We start from the raw sequence: 14,524 nt of genomic DNA, 5'->3' as shown, positions 1-14,524 counted from the left end.
TAAATCTTCTTAAAAATATAAATTAACATGAAAAGAAGACATGCATTGGATTTTAAAACTTATTTTGTGTATTTTGTCATGAATCTTCTTAATAAAATACACTTAATTGTCTGCAGTTTGGTTCCCAGATTAATTTATTCATTTTTAAAAATGTTTATATATTTATACTGAGCAACGAGACAAATTCACTGATTATAGCTGAAGTGCAGCGTCGTGATATGAAGTGATTTTGATAAAGTGACTCATCAAAAGATCGTCACTGATTAACATTAGCACTTTGCTGTGTTCCCTTCATGCCAGCGCTGAAGTCTCTGTGCACTTCCCAGCTGACACTTATACGGGACACAGCATTCATTTTATTCACAACAGTTAATGTCTGTGGCTGTGTGGCATGACCAAACATTATAGTTTTATTTGTCAGTCTCTATACTTTACTTCCCTGAACTGTGCAACTGTGAACTAATCTGTGAAACCTAACTAATTAGCCAGCTAGCTAGCTACCATCCAACATTGCTTAGCCTAGGTAACTATCTAATAAACTATCTAGTGTGCTGTTGTAGCTAACTAGCTTCCTAACGTTAGACAAAGAGAAGTTAAGTGACAGTGACACTAATGTCCTTTGAGATGTTAGTTAAAATGTTGAATAGGTATTTACCATCGAAGCTTAAGTGGACGAGGACGATAAACCACACTGTCTATACACCTGCCATTAGGAGATGTAGCAGAAAGAAACGGTTACGCAAGTTGAATTTAAAACAAAGCGATTCAGCTGATGGAGCACTCTGACGTAGATCAGAGATGACTGACAGGATGGGGAACTTCAAGGGGCCAATCAGATTTCATCTGGGGCCGGCCAGTGGTCATCTGGCCCCACCCCTGGATCTGCCAGTGCTTGTAGGAAATGTCAATTATCTAAATTGATCTAAAAATAACAATTAGAGGATGCTCTGTGTAGGTTTTCTTTAGGTTGTTACAAAAAAACCTGCAACATTCTGGGAAGGTTAGTTTTTGTTTACATAAAACATCACCTACAGAAAATGTTCCTAGAACGTTATTCGGTTTCCAAAAAACAGGAATATGGTTTCAAGTTTCAATTATAATAGTGTTTGTTCAAACAAAAACTCTTCTGTTTTTATTCCTTCAAGGGTCACTGTAAATAATAATAATAATAATAATAATAATAATAATAATAATAATAATTATTATTATTATTATTATTATTATTATTATTATAACACCAATAATACCAGTAGTAGTAGTAGTAGTAGTAGTAGTAGTAGTAGTAATAATAATAATAATAATAATAATAATAATAATAATAATAATGTTGTGAAACCGTTATATTTTCTGAGACGGTTATCGTACCGTTCAAATCTCATACCGCTGCAACCCTACTCTATTCACCCAGAAAAATAAATTGATGTAGAGTAGAGAGAGATTAGAGACCTGCATCATCACACAGCAGTTATTTTCTGACCCTCACTTCAATCTCAGTGAAGCTTTACATTTAATATCCCTATTTTCATTCTCATCATTTTACTAACTGAAAATTGTAAAATAATTTGAAAGTAGTCATAAGATGTTTAGCGTCATCACAGAGAGAGTAATACTGTTTTACTGTAGAAGTGATTAGTGTAGTAAAGACTTCACATCCTGAACTTGTGTTTCGTTTCTAACAGAAAAACCTAAACCTGAACTCACATCAAGTCGTGAAGGAGCTGTACTGACAGGAAACTCAGTGAATCTGTCCTGTACACTGACTCCACAGTCTGCTGGATGGAAGTTTTACTGGATCAAACCCACACAGAGCACTGAGACTGAGACTGAGACTGAAACAGACTACTACAACATCAGCTCCGTTAGAGTCTCTGATGGAGGTCAGTACAGGTGCAGAGCTGGAAGAGGAAACCCAGTCTACTACACACACTACAGTGATGCACTCTGGGTAAATGTTACTGGTGAGTAAGAGACTTTCTGTTAAGTGATTCTGCACAACACTGAACATATAAACAACATGTGAGCAGAGTCACAATATAGCAACATGTACACAGCTACATACAGAGAACTCTTTCAGCTAAATCATGTTATTAAAGTTAGAGAGAGACAGTGTGAGCACGGCTGAGCAGGGCTGGTGTGAGGTGAGCTGGAAAGCAAGTGGAACAACACTAGTTTAGCTTTGGTAGAAAATGTTCTGGGTGGTTGCTAGGCTGTTGCTAGGTGGTTGCTAGGGTGTTGCTAATTGGTTGCTATGGTGTTCTAGGTGGTTGCTAGACTGTTGCTAGGGTGATGCTAGGCAGTTGCTAGGGTGTTCTAGGTGGTTATTAGGGTGTTGCTATGCAGTTGCTAGGGTGTATTAGGGTGTTGCTAGGCAGTTGCTAGGGTGGTTGCTAGGTGGTTGCTAGAGGGTTCTGGGTGGTTGTTAGGCGATTGCTAACATGATGCTAGGCAATTGCTAGGGTGTTCTGGGTGGTTGCTATGGTCAATTAGTATTAGTACACTGCTAACATGAATTAGCATGATGCTAGCATGAATTAGCATTTTGCTAGAATGAATGAGCATGCTGCTAGCATAACATTCCAATACTTTTAGGCTTCAGGCCGTGTGTACTCAGGTGTGTGTGAGTTTTGACAGTTGGAGCCAGGCTCTGAACATTCCCTCAATGTAAGACACAGGGTTTTTTGGGGAATTTTCAGCGCCCGTAACAGGAATACCGGGAGTCCATTCAGTTAGGAAAAATAGAGCCTGACCCGTCTGATCGGCCTGAGGGACTGTGCCTAGTTTCTTGGAAGTAGCTTGAAAGCTCAACGAGTTATAACAGTCAAAAAATATGAATGTGGTTATCTTCAGAATTCCATCTATAAAAGTTCTTCCTGATGTAATAATACTGCTGAGATCTAATCTGTGTATTATATCAGTGTAATTTTCTTTCAGAGAGTGCTAAAGCTGTGGTGACCATAAAGCCTGATAAACATGTGTTCAGAGGAGAGACTGTGACTCTCAGATGTGAAATACAGGGAGGAGGAGACACTGAGTGGACATACAGCTGGGATAAGAAATATAACACACTCTACCCATCCCGCACAACACAGGAGTTCAGCTTCAGCTCAGTTAGAAATGATGACAGTGCTGAATACACCTGCAGAGGGAGGAGAAGTGACTCTCAGAGCTCAGAGATCAGTGATGCTGTTACACTCACTGTATCAGGTGAGTGTGTGAGTTTGTTTTATCTTATCATTAATTATATATAACAAGATTACCACACTGTATGATTTTATTTATTTATTTTTACATTTGTTGTCCATCAGATGCAGCAGAGGCAGTAGTGAGTGTGTCTCCACTGCGCTGGCTGACTGAAGGAGACTCAGTGACTCTAAGCTGTGAGGTTAAACACTCCTCTACAGGCTGGACATTCAGCTGGTACACAGAGGTTCCCTCCAGAGACAGTCAGGGTTCCCTCAGGTACAGTACAGCACTCCTCTCAGACAGCAGCAGAGGATCTGGAGGCTCCTACACTCTCAGTCCTGTTACTGTGAATCACACAGGAGTTTATATGTGCAGAGCAGAGAGAGGAGAACCAGTCTTTCACACACGGGACAGTAACCTACAGCCACTGTGCATCACTGGTGAGGAAATAAATCAACAACAATAGTGTGTGTGTGCGTATGTGTGTATGTGTGTGTGTGTGCGTATGTGTGTATGTGTGTGTGTGCGTGTGTGTGTGTGTGTGTGTGTGTGTGTGTGTGTGTGTGTGTGTGTGTGTGTAGGGGGATGGAAGGACAGCAGATAAATAAATTGGGGAACTGAAACTTTTACTGAAACAAACTGAAGCAAAAATCTGAAACTTTTACAGTTGTGTAATCATTATTATCTGAGACTGTTTCAGGAGCATTTTATAAACTCCAGTAATGACCAGTGAAATGCTAAAATCTAATTACTTGATGATTTATAAACATGTGTCAACATAATGTATATTGCTAATAAATAGTGAGAATTAACTCTTTAAACTGACAGTTTATTATTCAGTTACTCATCCTACACCGTGTTCAGTAACTACTAGGAAAGGTGTGTAGTTACTAAATCTGAGCTCACTGCTGTTTTCTCAGACTTTAAAGGATTAACACTGTATGCCACTCGTGTATTTTTTTGCTTTTGACATTTTTTATTTGAAAATTTCTTTGAAGATAAGACAAGTACATAATATCTAAGTATTTTTTTATCATATTGCTTTATTTTACATGCTCAGTGATGACATTTTAATTGTTCATGATGTTTACATATCTATCTATCATTAATTTTCCATGTGTAATCTGTTCTGTTCACAACCATAATATATAATGTGTGTGTTTCAGGTGAATCTCCTCCAGTGTCTCTGATCATCAATCCCAGCAGAACTCAACACTTTACTACTGACTCTCTCTCACTGAGCTGTGAGGACCAGAGTGACTCTACTGGATGGACAGTGAGAGGATACACACACAGTGAGGCAGTGTCTGATTGTTCATCAGTTTCAGGATCTTCATGTAACATCAGCTCCCTCTCTACATCACACACTGGAGTTTACTGGTGTCAGTCTGAATCTGGAGGACGCAGTAATCCTGTCAACATCACAGTGCACCGTGAGTCTTCAATGTTCTCATCAATAATATTTTAATATACATACCTGGACCTAACATTTACAAAAAATCAAGTATTGTAACGAAGTGAAGTGATATTCTCTCTGCATCACTCTGCCTTGGTTAACATAACTGCATAGTTGTACATTTACATAACCTTAATACATGATGAAAACTCTAATGTATAAACTACGCTCATAGTTAGTTCTTAAGTTATGTCCATGCTCTTTAAGATTCATGATGTTAAGATTTATGATTTATGGCAGGATAGCACTATTAGCTACAAAACCTAAACATGTTCTATATATCTAACTGGTTTAATGTGAATGTTACTATTCATAATATTCAATCTATAACTTAACTCCAGTTCATTTATGAATTCAACATGAGCTTTGAGTGATTTATAATTGTAAAATACATAAATAAATAAATAAAAATCAAATAAAAAATAAATCAGCATTGAACCACAAGCAAAATAGAATACTAGAAAAATATAGGTAAGGGAAGTTGGAGCCTGGGGGTCATATTAATGCTACATTGCATATTAAACAAAAAAGTTACATGGATTTGCCAACCATATAACAGGTGATTCCATACAATGCAGTTTTTTGTAGATTTCTAGGCCATATTGATCTGTTTGTCATGTAAGCTCTTTCTTGTAGCTGCCATAATTATGACCATAATTTATGATCCATACCAAGTCCCAGGGAAAATATATACAGATCTGGAGTCAGAACAGACATTTCCACATCTACCATTCAGACAGTTACATATATATCTAACAGCTGGTCCATCTCTGTACACGGGCAAGAGTCTGAGGGCTTTATTTACAGAACCCTAGCAGTATGAAGTATATTGCAGTATCACTTTATCTAGCTTTATAAATAGAAACAGAAATTTGTGGTGACATTATTCGTGAGCTAAAGCTAGCCAGTGAACTGTGTATCCTAGGTAGATATGTAGATATGGCCAGCAGATATTTATTATTCATAAAACCAAAGAGTAAAGCAACAAACAACAACACTGAACATAAAACCTCTGCACAGCTGTTTCAGACAACTGCTCAGATATTTTATTTAGCTTAGCACATATTGCTACAGCCAACAACTTACCTGATATAAAGTGTTCATTACAGACAATGGAGTGTTTTGGTAAAATAAAATATTATTTTTTCATGCTATTGTCACATCTTCTACAATCTTTTGGTCATAAATATAGCAGTGTGGTCATACAGTAATGCCACATGAAACCGCTACATAGCGGTCTGAATGTTAGAATTATATTTGTATTTTAGACACTGTGTGATTTCAGTGTCTTCTTTCTCTTTCCTACAGGTGGTCATGTGATCCTGGACAGTCCTGTCCATCCTGTGACTGAGGGACATCCTCTGACTTTACGCTGTTTATCTCGCAACTCAAAGACCTCAGCTTCTGGTGTTGATTTCTATAAAGATGGTTCAGTCCTGCAGAAGAAGACTACAGGAGAGATGACCATCAGTACTGTCTCAAAGTCAGATGAAGGTTTCTACCACTGTAAACACCCAGAGAGAGGAGAGTCACCCAAAAGCTGGGTTTCGGTCAGAAGTGAGGAAACAATGTCTTCTTACTTGAGTTAGATTTGTAATAAGATAAAATTTCAGTATTCAGTGTTTAAATGAATATTTGGGTTCCCTTCTTTCTCTAGCTTCAGATTCTGAATCTACTGGTGTAATTATAGGACTGAGTTTGACCTTCGTGTTTGTCATCTTAATGATCTTACTGATCCTGCTGCTGCACTTCAAGAAGAAAAAAGGTTTGATGGTCAGCTCTTTATGTCCATAGAACAAGGAGGAAAAATTAATTTCATGTTTCACCAAATATACTTATGTGTAAAGGCAGTGTTTTAACCTGTATTACTGCTTTACTCTGTTGAGAAGGTGTAGAATATCAGACTCCTTCTCCAGTAAATCAGGATACCAATCAGCCTGCAGGTCCGTCTGCAGTAACAATAAACACACCAGATTTTGTTTTTGACATTAGTTAACCTTTTCCTCTAAAGTCTTTATTGTTTCTGTTTAAAAGATGGTGAGAACATCTACGAAAATGCTGATATCAGGACCACAGGTAAAGTATATCTAAATTTTTGCTCCTAAATGTGAGATAGATTTGGCAACACAACACTGCAAGAGCTTCTGTTTCTGTAACGACTATTTTATTCTCTTCTAGATGATTCTGCAGCTGGAACCAGCAATATGATCCGCTCACAGGATGTCCACAGATACAAGACACAAAATGGTAAGATACTGCATGAAACTAATGTCAAATGTTTGCCTTTGGTGTTTGAAGATAATGTAAAATAATTTCTGGATCATTTTCCTCAATAAATAAATGACCAAGTATAATATTTATGTCTCATTTGTATAATGGGGTTCTCTTTATCTGTCTCTTATTTAGGAATTTTGTGAAAATCTGATGATATTTATGCAGAAATATATATATTTTTTAAATTCTAAAGTATTCACAGGCTTTCAATCAACACAGTATATAAACACTTTTACTTTCAAAACAACATTGTCTTTCCCTTGCTCAAGGACCCAACAGTGGCAGCTGGGCAGTGCTTGGGTTTGAACTCATGATCTTCTGATCAGTAGCCGAGTGAACCACTGAGCTACCACTGCACTAATTAGTTATACATAGTTTATCAATGAGCAGAGCATTTGAAGATGAAAAGTAGAATAAACAATTAGTGTGTTACCTCACAATCACACTAAATCAACTGGAAACAGATTTTGTTAAAACCATTCATTTAGTTCATGTTTGTGTGTGTGTGTGTGTGTGTGTGTGTGTGTGTGTGTGTGTGTGTTTAAAAAAAAGAAAATTCAGTAACTAGTTTAGCAATATTAAACAATGCAGTACCACCAGCATTAGGATTTCTGCAAGATACAATCTACTGGAATAGAAACCAGAGGTTATGCTTTGCTCAAATGTTTATTAACACGCCTGCAAAGTTCTGGGAAAAATCTTATAGACAGATAGATTAAAGATTAACACGGAGTGCATCATAATGAATCATGGAGGTAGTGCCATGGAGAAGGCCTGTGTGGTAGCTAGTGAAATTGGATTTTTATTTTATTTTATTTGTTATACAGCATCATATAGTATAGAGTTTGCTTAGTGATTCTGATACAAACATGAAGAGTGAGAAAACAAAGCTGTGTCTGTTGTCTTTTATAGATGCTGCTGGACTGAGTGATGTGACTTATGCTGATATTGAACTGAAAAACCAAAAGAAACCAAAGAGAAAACAAGGTGGGACTAAATTCTTTCCATTTATGTATGAACACTATTTTACATTTCATTTAACCCTTAAACCCTTTCATTATTTGCCAGTTATTCAACCTAAAGCATCATATTCAATAACTGCTATGAATCATTCAGTAACTAAAATGAAAATGATAGCAGGTAATAGAGGTAAGTGTAATGTAGTTATGGAAGTTCAAGGGGTTAATAGAATGTGTGTTTTATCTTAGTGAATGCTAAATCAGTGACTGTTTCTCATTAGGAAAGACCAGTGAGGGAGCTGACACTGTTTACTCAGAACTGAAGCAGAACACAGATAAAGGTAAGATCAGCTTAAAGTGTATACACAATCTCTCCAGATAACAGTATTGCTTCATCAAACGAGATATTTCTACTACATTTACACTCTTAAAATAACTCTAATAACTCTTAATGCTCTTGTAGAGATTTAGAAATGTGCAAACAGAGGAAGGCACATCAATACAAATCACCCAGAGAATAGGCAAGGATTAATAGCCTGGAAGTCAGAACTGGGACATAATTAAGACATTATTTGACAGTATTTCAATAATCTTAACCCAATAAACTTCCAATAATCTATTATCACCATTTCTGTATCACTCAAATCAAAGACTGTAGATATGCATGGGCATTGTAACAAGGTTTAAGCAGCAGGTTGCAGCTAAATTTTTAACCGTGGTGATTTTACATTCACTGTACATTTTAATTACATCTCCATAAATTCATTTAGGGAATAGTGTTCTGTTCATTTTACAACTTCACTTGGCCTTGATATCTCCTAAGTATTTTTCCTTCACAATAAATGCATTTTAATAAAATTTTATAAAGGGCATTGTTGATGAGGCCATGGACAGTTTCGGGATGAGCTGATCATCAGCTAGACTATAGCACAGAAAACTTCATCTGACATCTTTCAAAATTTGTACCAAAGATTCACTTTGTTGATAAATTTGACCGTTCTGTAGTAAAGCAATATCTTCTACTGTAACCTGTTCTAACAGACCCTCTGGGTGATCTTTGTAGTTTTTCTGGTATGTGGCTCATTTTGATGCCTAAACTAGCTCATTAACTAGCTAGCTAGCTGCTTCATAACATTAGCAAACTGAAACACCTTGAAGGGGGGATGAAGGGGGGAACAGTCTAGTGTCACGATTCCCCTTGAAGCAGCGTGCTCTAAGCACGAATGCGCGAGCACCTGCTTTTCCGTTGTTGACTGTAATGACATCTGGACACGTGTGTTTTGTTTATGTTTCTGTCATGTCTCCTCCCTGTTCTGTCATTGGCTGGGATTTCACGTGGGTCTGAATTGCTCTCAGCTGCTAGCGGTTTAGACGCTGATCATGTCCGCATATATACCGCGCGCCTCCCAGCACACAACGCGGAAGAGCAATATTTTAGAGTTAGTTTAGCTCGTGTCATAGTCACGGTCCATGTTTAGAGTTAGTTCGCGCTGGATTATCCGCTTCCAGTCCCTCGTCATAGTTCGTTTCTTGTTTTGTTTACCGACCCTGTTTTCCGTGACCACGACCTAGATTCCTGCCTTGCCCCGTGTATGCCTGTTTGCCAGTCGCCTGACCTCTTGCATGTTTGTGGATTACGTTTTGGATCACGTTTTGGATTTGTCTGCCTGTCTCTCTTTCTAATAAACAACTGTTCATCCTGCACTTGCATCCGTCCTATCTCTGCTCCATCACGATACGTGACATCTAGCTAAATTAGCTCTCTTGTGAGATGTCATAATAATCCAGTTTAGATATTAAAATTGCCCAGTCATGTCAGATTTAAATGATTAATTATTAATACTATTATTATATTATTACATTTAGGTGGCTAGGTTAACCAGTCACTCCTCATATAGTGTGTGTGTGTATGTATATGTATGTATATATATATATATATATGTATATATATATATATATATATATAACTACACAGGCAGTGCCATGGTGTGGGCCTGTGAGGTCGCTAAAACTGGATTTTTAATTTATTATACTTTGAAGAATTGGCAACAGCAGCATGATATACCAATATACTGCTAAGGCAACTATGGGGAGCTACAGGGCCAAGACGCGAAATGTCCTTAAATGACCAAATTAATTACCTAATGTGAATCCCACACAGCTGCAATTCACTCCACGCAAAAATAAGCACTGACTTAAAATAGCAGCATTATGGGGATAATATATCTGTGTGAAACGAGATTAAAGGTTAGACTTGACTGATCTGCTAACTAAGTGTACTTGTTTGTATGCAAAGTTTTGTGTTTTTTTTTTTCTGCATCATCCAGTGGATAGCTGTGACCATTTAGTCTTATGAATATAACATTTTAAGGGAAACATTTGATTGTGTTAAATTCAGAATCTGGGACAGTTGGACAGGTAACTGTAATTGGTTCAGGACTGTGTTGTAGCGTGTGATTTGTAGAAGTTTTCTACAGGATTGTGACACAAACATGAAGAGTGAGAAAGCTGTGTCTGTTGTCTTTTATAGATGCTGCTGCTGGACTGAGTGATATGACTTATGCTAAAATTGAACTGAAAAACCAAAAGAAGCCAAAGAGAAAACAAGGTGGGACTAAATTCTTTCAATTTATGTATGGCCACTGTTTTAGATTTTATTTTACCTTTACACCCTTTAATTATTTGCCAGTTATTCAACCTAAAGCATCGTATTCCATAACTGCTACAAATCATTCAGTAAGTAAAATGAAAATAACAGAAGGTAATAGAGGTAAGTGTAATGTAGTTATGGAAGTTTAAGGGGTTAATAGAATGTGTGTTTTATCTTAGCGAATGCTAAATCAGTGACTGTTTCCCATTAGGAAAAAGCAGTGTGGGAGCTGACACTGTTTACTCAGAACTGAAGCAGATCACAGATAAAGGTAAGATGAGCTTAAAGCATATACACAATCTCTCCAGATAACAGTATTGCTTAAGCAAACAGATATTTTTACACTGCTTTTACTACATTTACACTACATTAAGTAATATGGCAGATGCTCTTATAGAGATTTAGAAATGTGCAAACAGATGAAGGAACATCAATACAAATCACCCAGAGAATAGGCAAGGATTAATAGCCTGAAAGTCATAACTGGGACACAAGTACCATAAAGACACGGATTTAAGAAATTACTTGGTAGTATTTCAATAATTCGATGACTGTATTTGGCTGGGCATCATAACAGGGGTTTCAAAATGAAGCGAAAAAGTCCTGTGAGGCCCTCTAGTGGCTGGTTGCAGTGCAATTTAGACCAGTTCTATATTTCTTTAACTTTCAGTTTAATTCTGGTCTAAAAAACTATTTTAGTTTTAAACACAGAATCAAAATTGATTTACTGGGCTGGATTACAACCTTGCACTTCAATGTAGTTGGTAATTAATGGGGCAAGTATCAACGTATGCACATGAGAACAAAGAAAATCAGTGTTAATGAAAAAAATTGGCAGGAATTTTAGTTCAGTTTGGCCTTCAGAAATATTTACACATAACTATAGTAAATGTTTGATAAATGGCACCCAATAATAGTTATATCATTAATAACTAAATGATATAAAATGTCCTTTGTGCATAGGTCCCTGAAGAAAGTTTAGAGTCTCCAATCAAGAATTGTTGAAACAGCTGAAGAACATATTTACACATATTTTAGGGGGCACATTGTAGTGTTTGGAAAGCTTGGTTTTTGCTTAATACAAAACTAAGCATTGTACAAATTCCTGATATGAATGTTAAAGGAGGAACAGGAAGCAATTTTAAAATTATATTTCCTATCGTTCACAGTTGGTCAGAACTGGTTTTATCCAGGATAAATTAAGTTTCCAGTTTTCATTCACTGGATCAGTATAATTTATAAGCTGGCAGTGTGGATTACTAAGTGTTCACTTGTATATTGTAATACTGATCTTAATGACACATAAAACATGAATAAAAAGTATATATTGTTTCACAGTAAAAACTAGATTTTTCTTACATATTTCTGTCAACATTTAATTTCTTATTGTATGTGAATTATTTTATTGAAGTCAAGATTTATTAATGTATTTTTGTTTATTTACTCAGTTATGCTATTTACCTATTAGTGGAATAATCAGATATTTTGTCTTCACTGCTTTAAACAGTCAATAATGCAGTATTGTCTTTGAGTGAGCGGCTCATGGACTTTTGGCACATAGACTGATATTGTGTCTAATTTTATACCTTTAATTTTTTTTTTGTTTAGTGCCTCTATAATATGTAAATTCATATTTAAAAAAAAAAAATATATATATATATATATATATAATACTATATATATTTCATCCTAAAAAATGTAAAGTAATAGATGTAAACATTTTGAGTAAGATAATGTACTTTCTTTTGTTTTTCTCCTGTTTATTGATTTCAGTATCCAGCAGGATGTATTAAATTTTACAGGAACAAAAGAAATATAAGTCTGTATACATGCTGTGTGAAGAGCTTTGAATAAAAATGACTTTTAGCAAAATCTTATTATGGAATTTGTATGATTGTGTTTTGCATCTTTCATTATTCTGTTCTCATGTGTTATTATTATTATTATTATTATTATTATTATTATTATTATTATTATTATTATGATGATGATGATTATTATTAAGTATTATATTCCAAACTATATACTTAGTATATATTAGTGGTGAATATTATAATATTTTGTCTGACCTCCATGATTTTTAAGAACACCACCAATTCTTCTGGACATGGAGTGAACAAATTGGTGACATACTGACACGTCTATCTTTCTCCATTCTCGGAGAATGAGCTCTTTCAGCGTCTGGATGCTGGACAGAGAATGATGCTCAACCTGTCTTTTCAGAACTCCTCATAGGTGTTCTACTGGGTTGAGGTCTTGTGACAAACTTGGCCACTGAATCACTTTCACCCTGTTCTTCCTCAGAAATGCAGCAGTGGCCTTGGATGTATGTTTTGGGTCATTATCATGTTGAAAGAGTGCACGGTGACTCAGGGTGTGGAGAGATGGTAGCATCTTCTCTTTCGGTATTTTGCAGTATATCTGTGAATTCATGATGCCATCAATGAAGTGCAATTCCCCGACACCTGCAGCACTCATACAACCCCATAGAAGAACACTGCCACGGCGATGCTTTACTGTGGGTACCATGCGTTTTCCATTGTACTCTTCCATTTTTGACGCCGTACAGTTTGGATGCCATCAGTTCCAAAACGATTTACCTTTGTCTCATCTAAAGTACGGAGTCCCAATATTCTTCACCTTTGTCAACATGGGCCCTGGCAAATGCTAAATGGGCTTATGTATGCATGGGCTTTAGCAGTGGCTTCCTTCATGGACGACACCCTTGCATGCCATTCCTGTGCAGCATACGTCGTATCGTTTCACATGAAACAGTCACCCCAGTTTGGCTTTCTACAGCTTTAGCTAACTGTGATGAACTTGCATGGTGATTTGCCTCAACTCTTCTTAGAACAAAACGCTCATCTCGGGGTGTTAATTTCCATGGACGGCCTGGACGTCTCAGAATGCTTGCCAGAAGTCCATATTTTTTACATTTTTGAATAACTTTCACTACTGTATTCCAACTAATTAGCAATGCTTTACTAATTTTATTGTAGCCCTGACCTTTTTTGTGTAAAGAAATTATTCCAGACTCGTGACATTTCTCTTCCATGTGGTGCCATAATTGTCAGGTTGGACTGGGAGGAGATTGTATAGGTTAAATACTACCCTTAATTGTCAGTTATCTTGCAGCCACCTGTGTAATGATTGATTTGACATGTGTGTTATTTCATTGGGGTGTACTTATTTTCACACCATGTTCTTAAATCACTTTGTTAAAAAATTCAGTTTTGTTTGTTTGTACTGACAAATCTAATTTACAACCAATAAACCAGAGTTGCTGGAATATTTTATTGTATAGAGTCCCATAGAAAGTATTAATTATAAAGAGAGACAGATGATTTTCTGAGACATCTGTTGGGGTGTACTTATTTATGCTCAGCACTGTATGCGTGTATGAGGATAAAGCAGTATCGCAGTCCTAAGTGTGCACCCGATGAAAAGGCTACCAACTCTGTGTGTGTGTGTGTGTGTGTGTGTGTGTGTGTGTGTGTGTGTGTGTGTGTGTGTGTGTGTGTGTGTGTGTGTGTGGTATCATGTAGCTGTGCTGTCCCGGCCGGTGGCAGAGTGCTCTGTCACACTGAGGTTTAATCAGAGCTGGTTGGCTGTATGTAAAATGTGTGTTTACTTTAAATGAAGGTCTGGAAGTCAAAAGGTCTGTTTTGTTTCAAGTGGACATTTTTCACAATGGGGCAAAAAGAGACAGTGAAAAGTGATAAATAATAATAATAATGATAATGAACATTCTCAAAGTTTTATTTTACCTTCAGGTTCTAATGTTCTCATTACAAATATTACAATACCCAGTATCCATGTCTTCAAAAGCCAGTCAGAAATTTGGGTAAGCTTTGAAATGTTTGAAATGCAGAAAGCACAGAGATGGTCACTTATGGCCAAAGTTTTTGGGACAGTCTCTGGATCCAATGGAATAATGTTCTCTCACATAAATACAACACCCATGAGTCTTATCAAACAATCAGAAAAGCAGGAGTTTGTGTT

At 36.6% G+C, this 14,524-nt stretch overlaps 2 protein-coding genes across 4 annotated transcripts in view; both read left to right on the top strand.

Moving 5' to 3' along the window:
• Positions 1-4,408, top strand: part of LOC108261494 (carcinoembryonic antigen-related cell adhesion molecule 5) — a 31,566-nt gene extending 27,158 nt beyond the window's left edge. For 2 of the 3 annotated variants that reach the window (XM_053681384.1, XM_053681383.1), the window contains exons 10-12: positions 1,680-1,958; positions 2,932-3,204; positions 3,306-4,405. In XM_053681384.1, the coding sequence (XP_053537359.1) occupies positions 1,680-1,958; positions 2,932-3,204; positions 3,306-3,649 (896 nt within the window). In that variant the 3' untranslated portion in view covers positions 3,650-4,405. Of the gene's footprint in view, positions 1-1,679; positions 1,959-2,931; positions 3,205-3,305 lie in introns of all 3 variants that reach the window. The other variant, XM_053681385.1, reaches the window with a different exon arrangement.
• LOC108261553 (titin) overlaps positions 1-12,394 on the top strand; it is a 102,181-nt gene extending 89,787 nt beyond the window's left edge. Inside the window, exons 24-27 of the mRNA XM_053681428.1 lie at positions 8,154-8,213; positions 10,403-10,480; positions 10,734-10,793; positions 11,486-12,394. Coding sequence (XP_053537403.1) covers positions 8,154-8,213; positions 10,403-10,480; positions 10,734-10,793; positions 11,486-11,493 — 206 coding nt within the window. The 3' untranslated portion in view covers positions 11,494-12,394. The remainder of the gene's footprint in view (positions 1-8,153; positions 8,214-10,402; positions 10,481-10,733; positions 10,794-11,485) is intronic.
• Positions 12,395-14,524: the final 2,130 nt, after the last annotated feature.

The sequence above is a fragment of the Ictalurus punctatus genome, chromosome 7 (assembly GCF_001660625.3).
Source record: "Ictalurus punctatus breed USDA103 chromosome 7, Coco_2.0, whole genome shotgun sequence".
Classification (NCBI taxonomy): Eukaryota; Metazoa; Chordata; class Actinopteri; order Siluriformes; family Ictaluridae; genus Ictalurus; species Ictalurus punctatus.
Note: the sequence above shows the minus strand (reverse complement) of the source record. Positions and strands in the feature narration are given on the sequence as shown.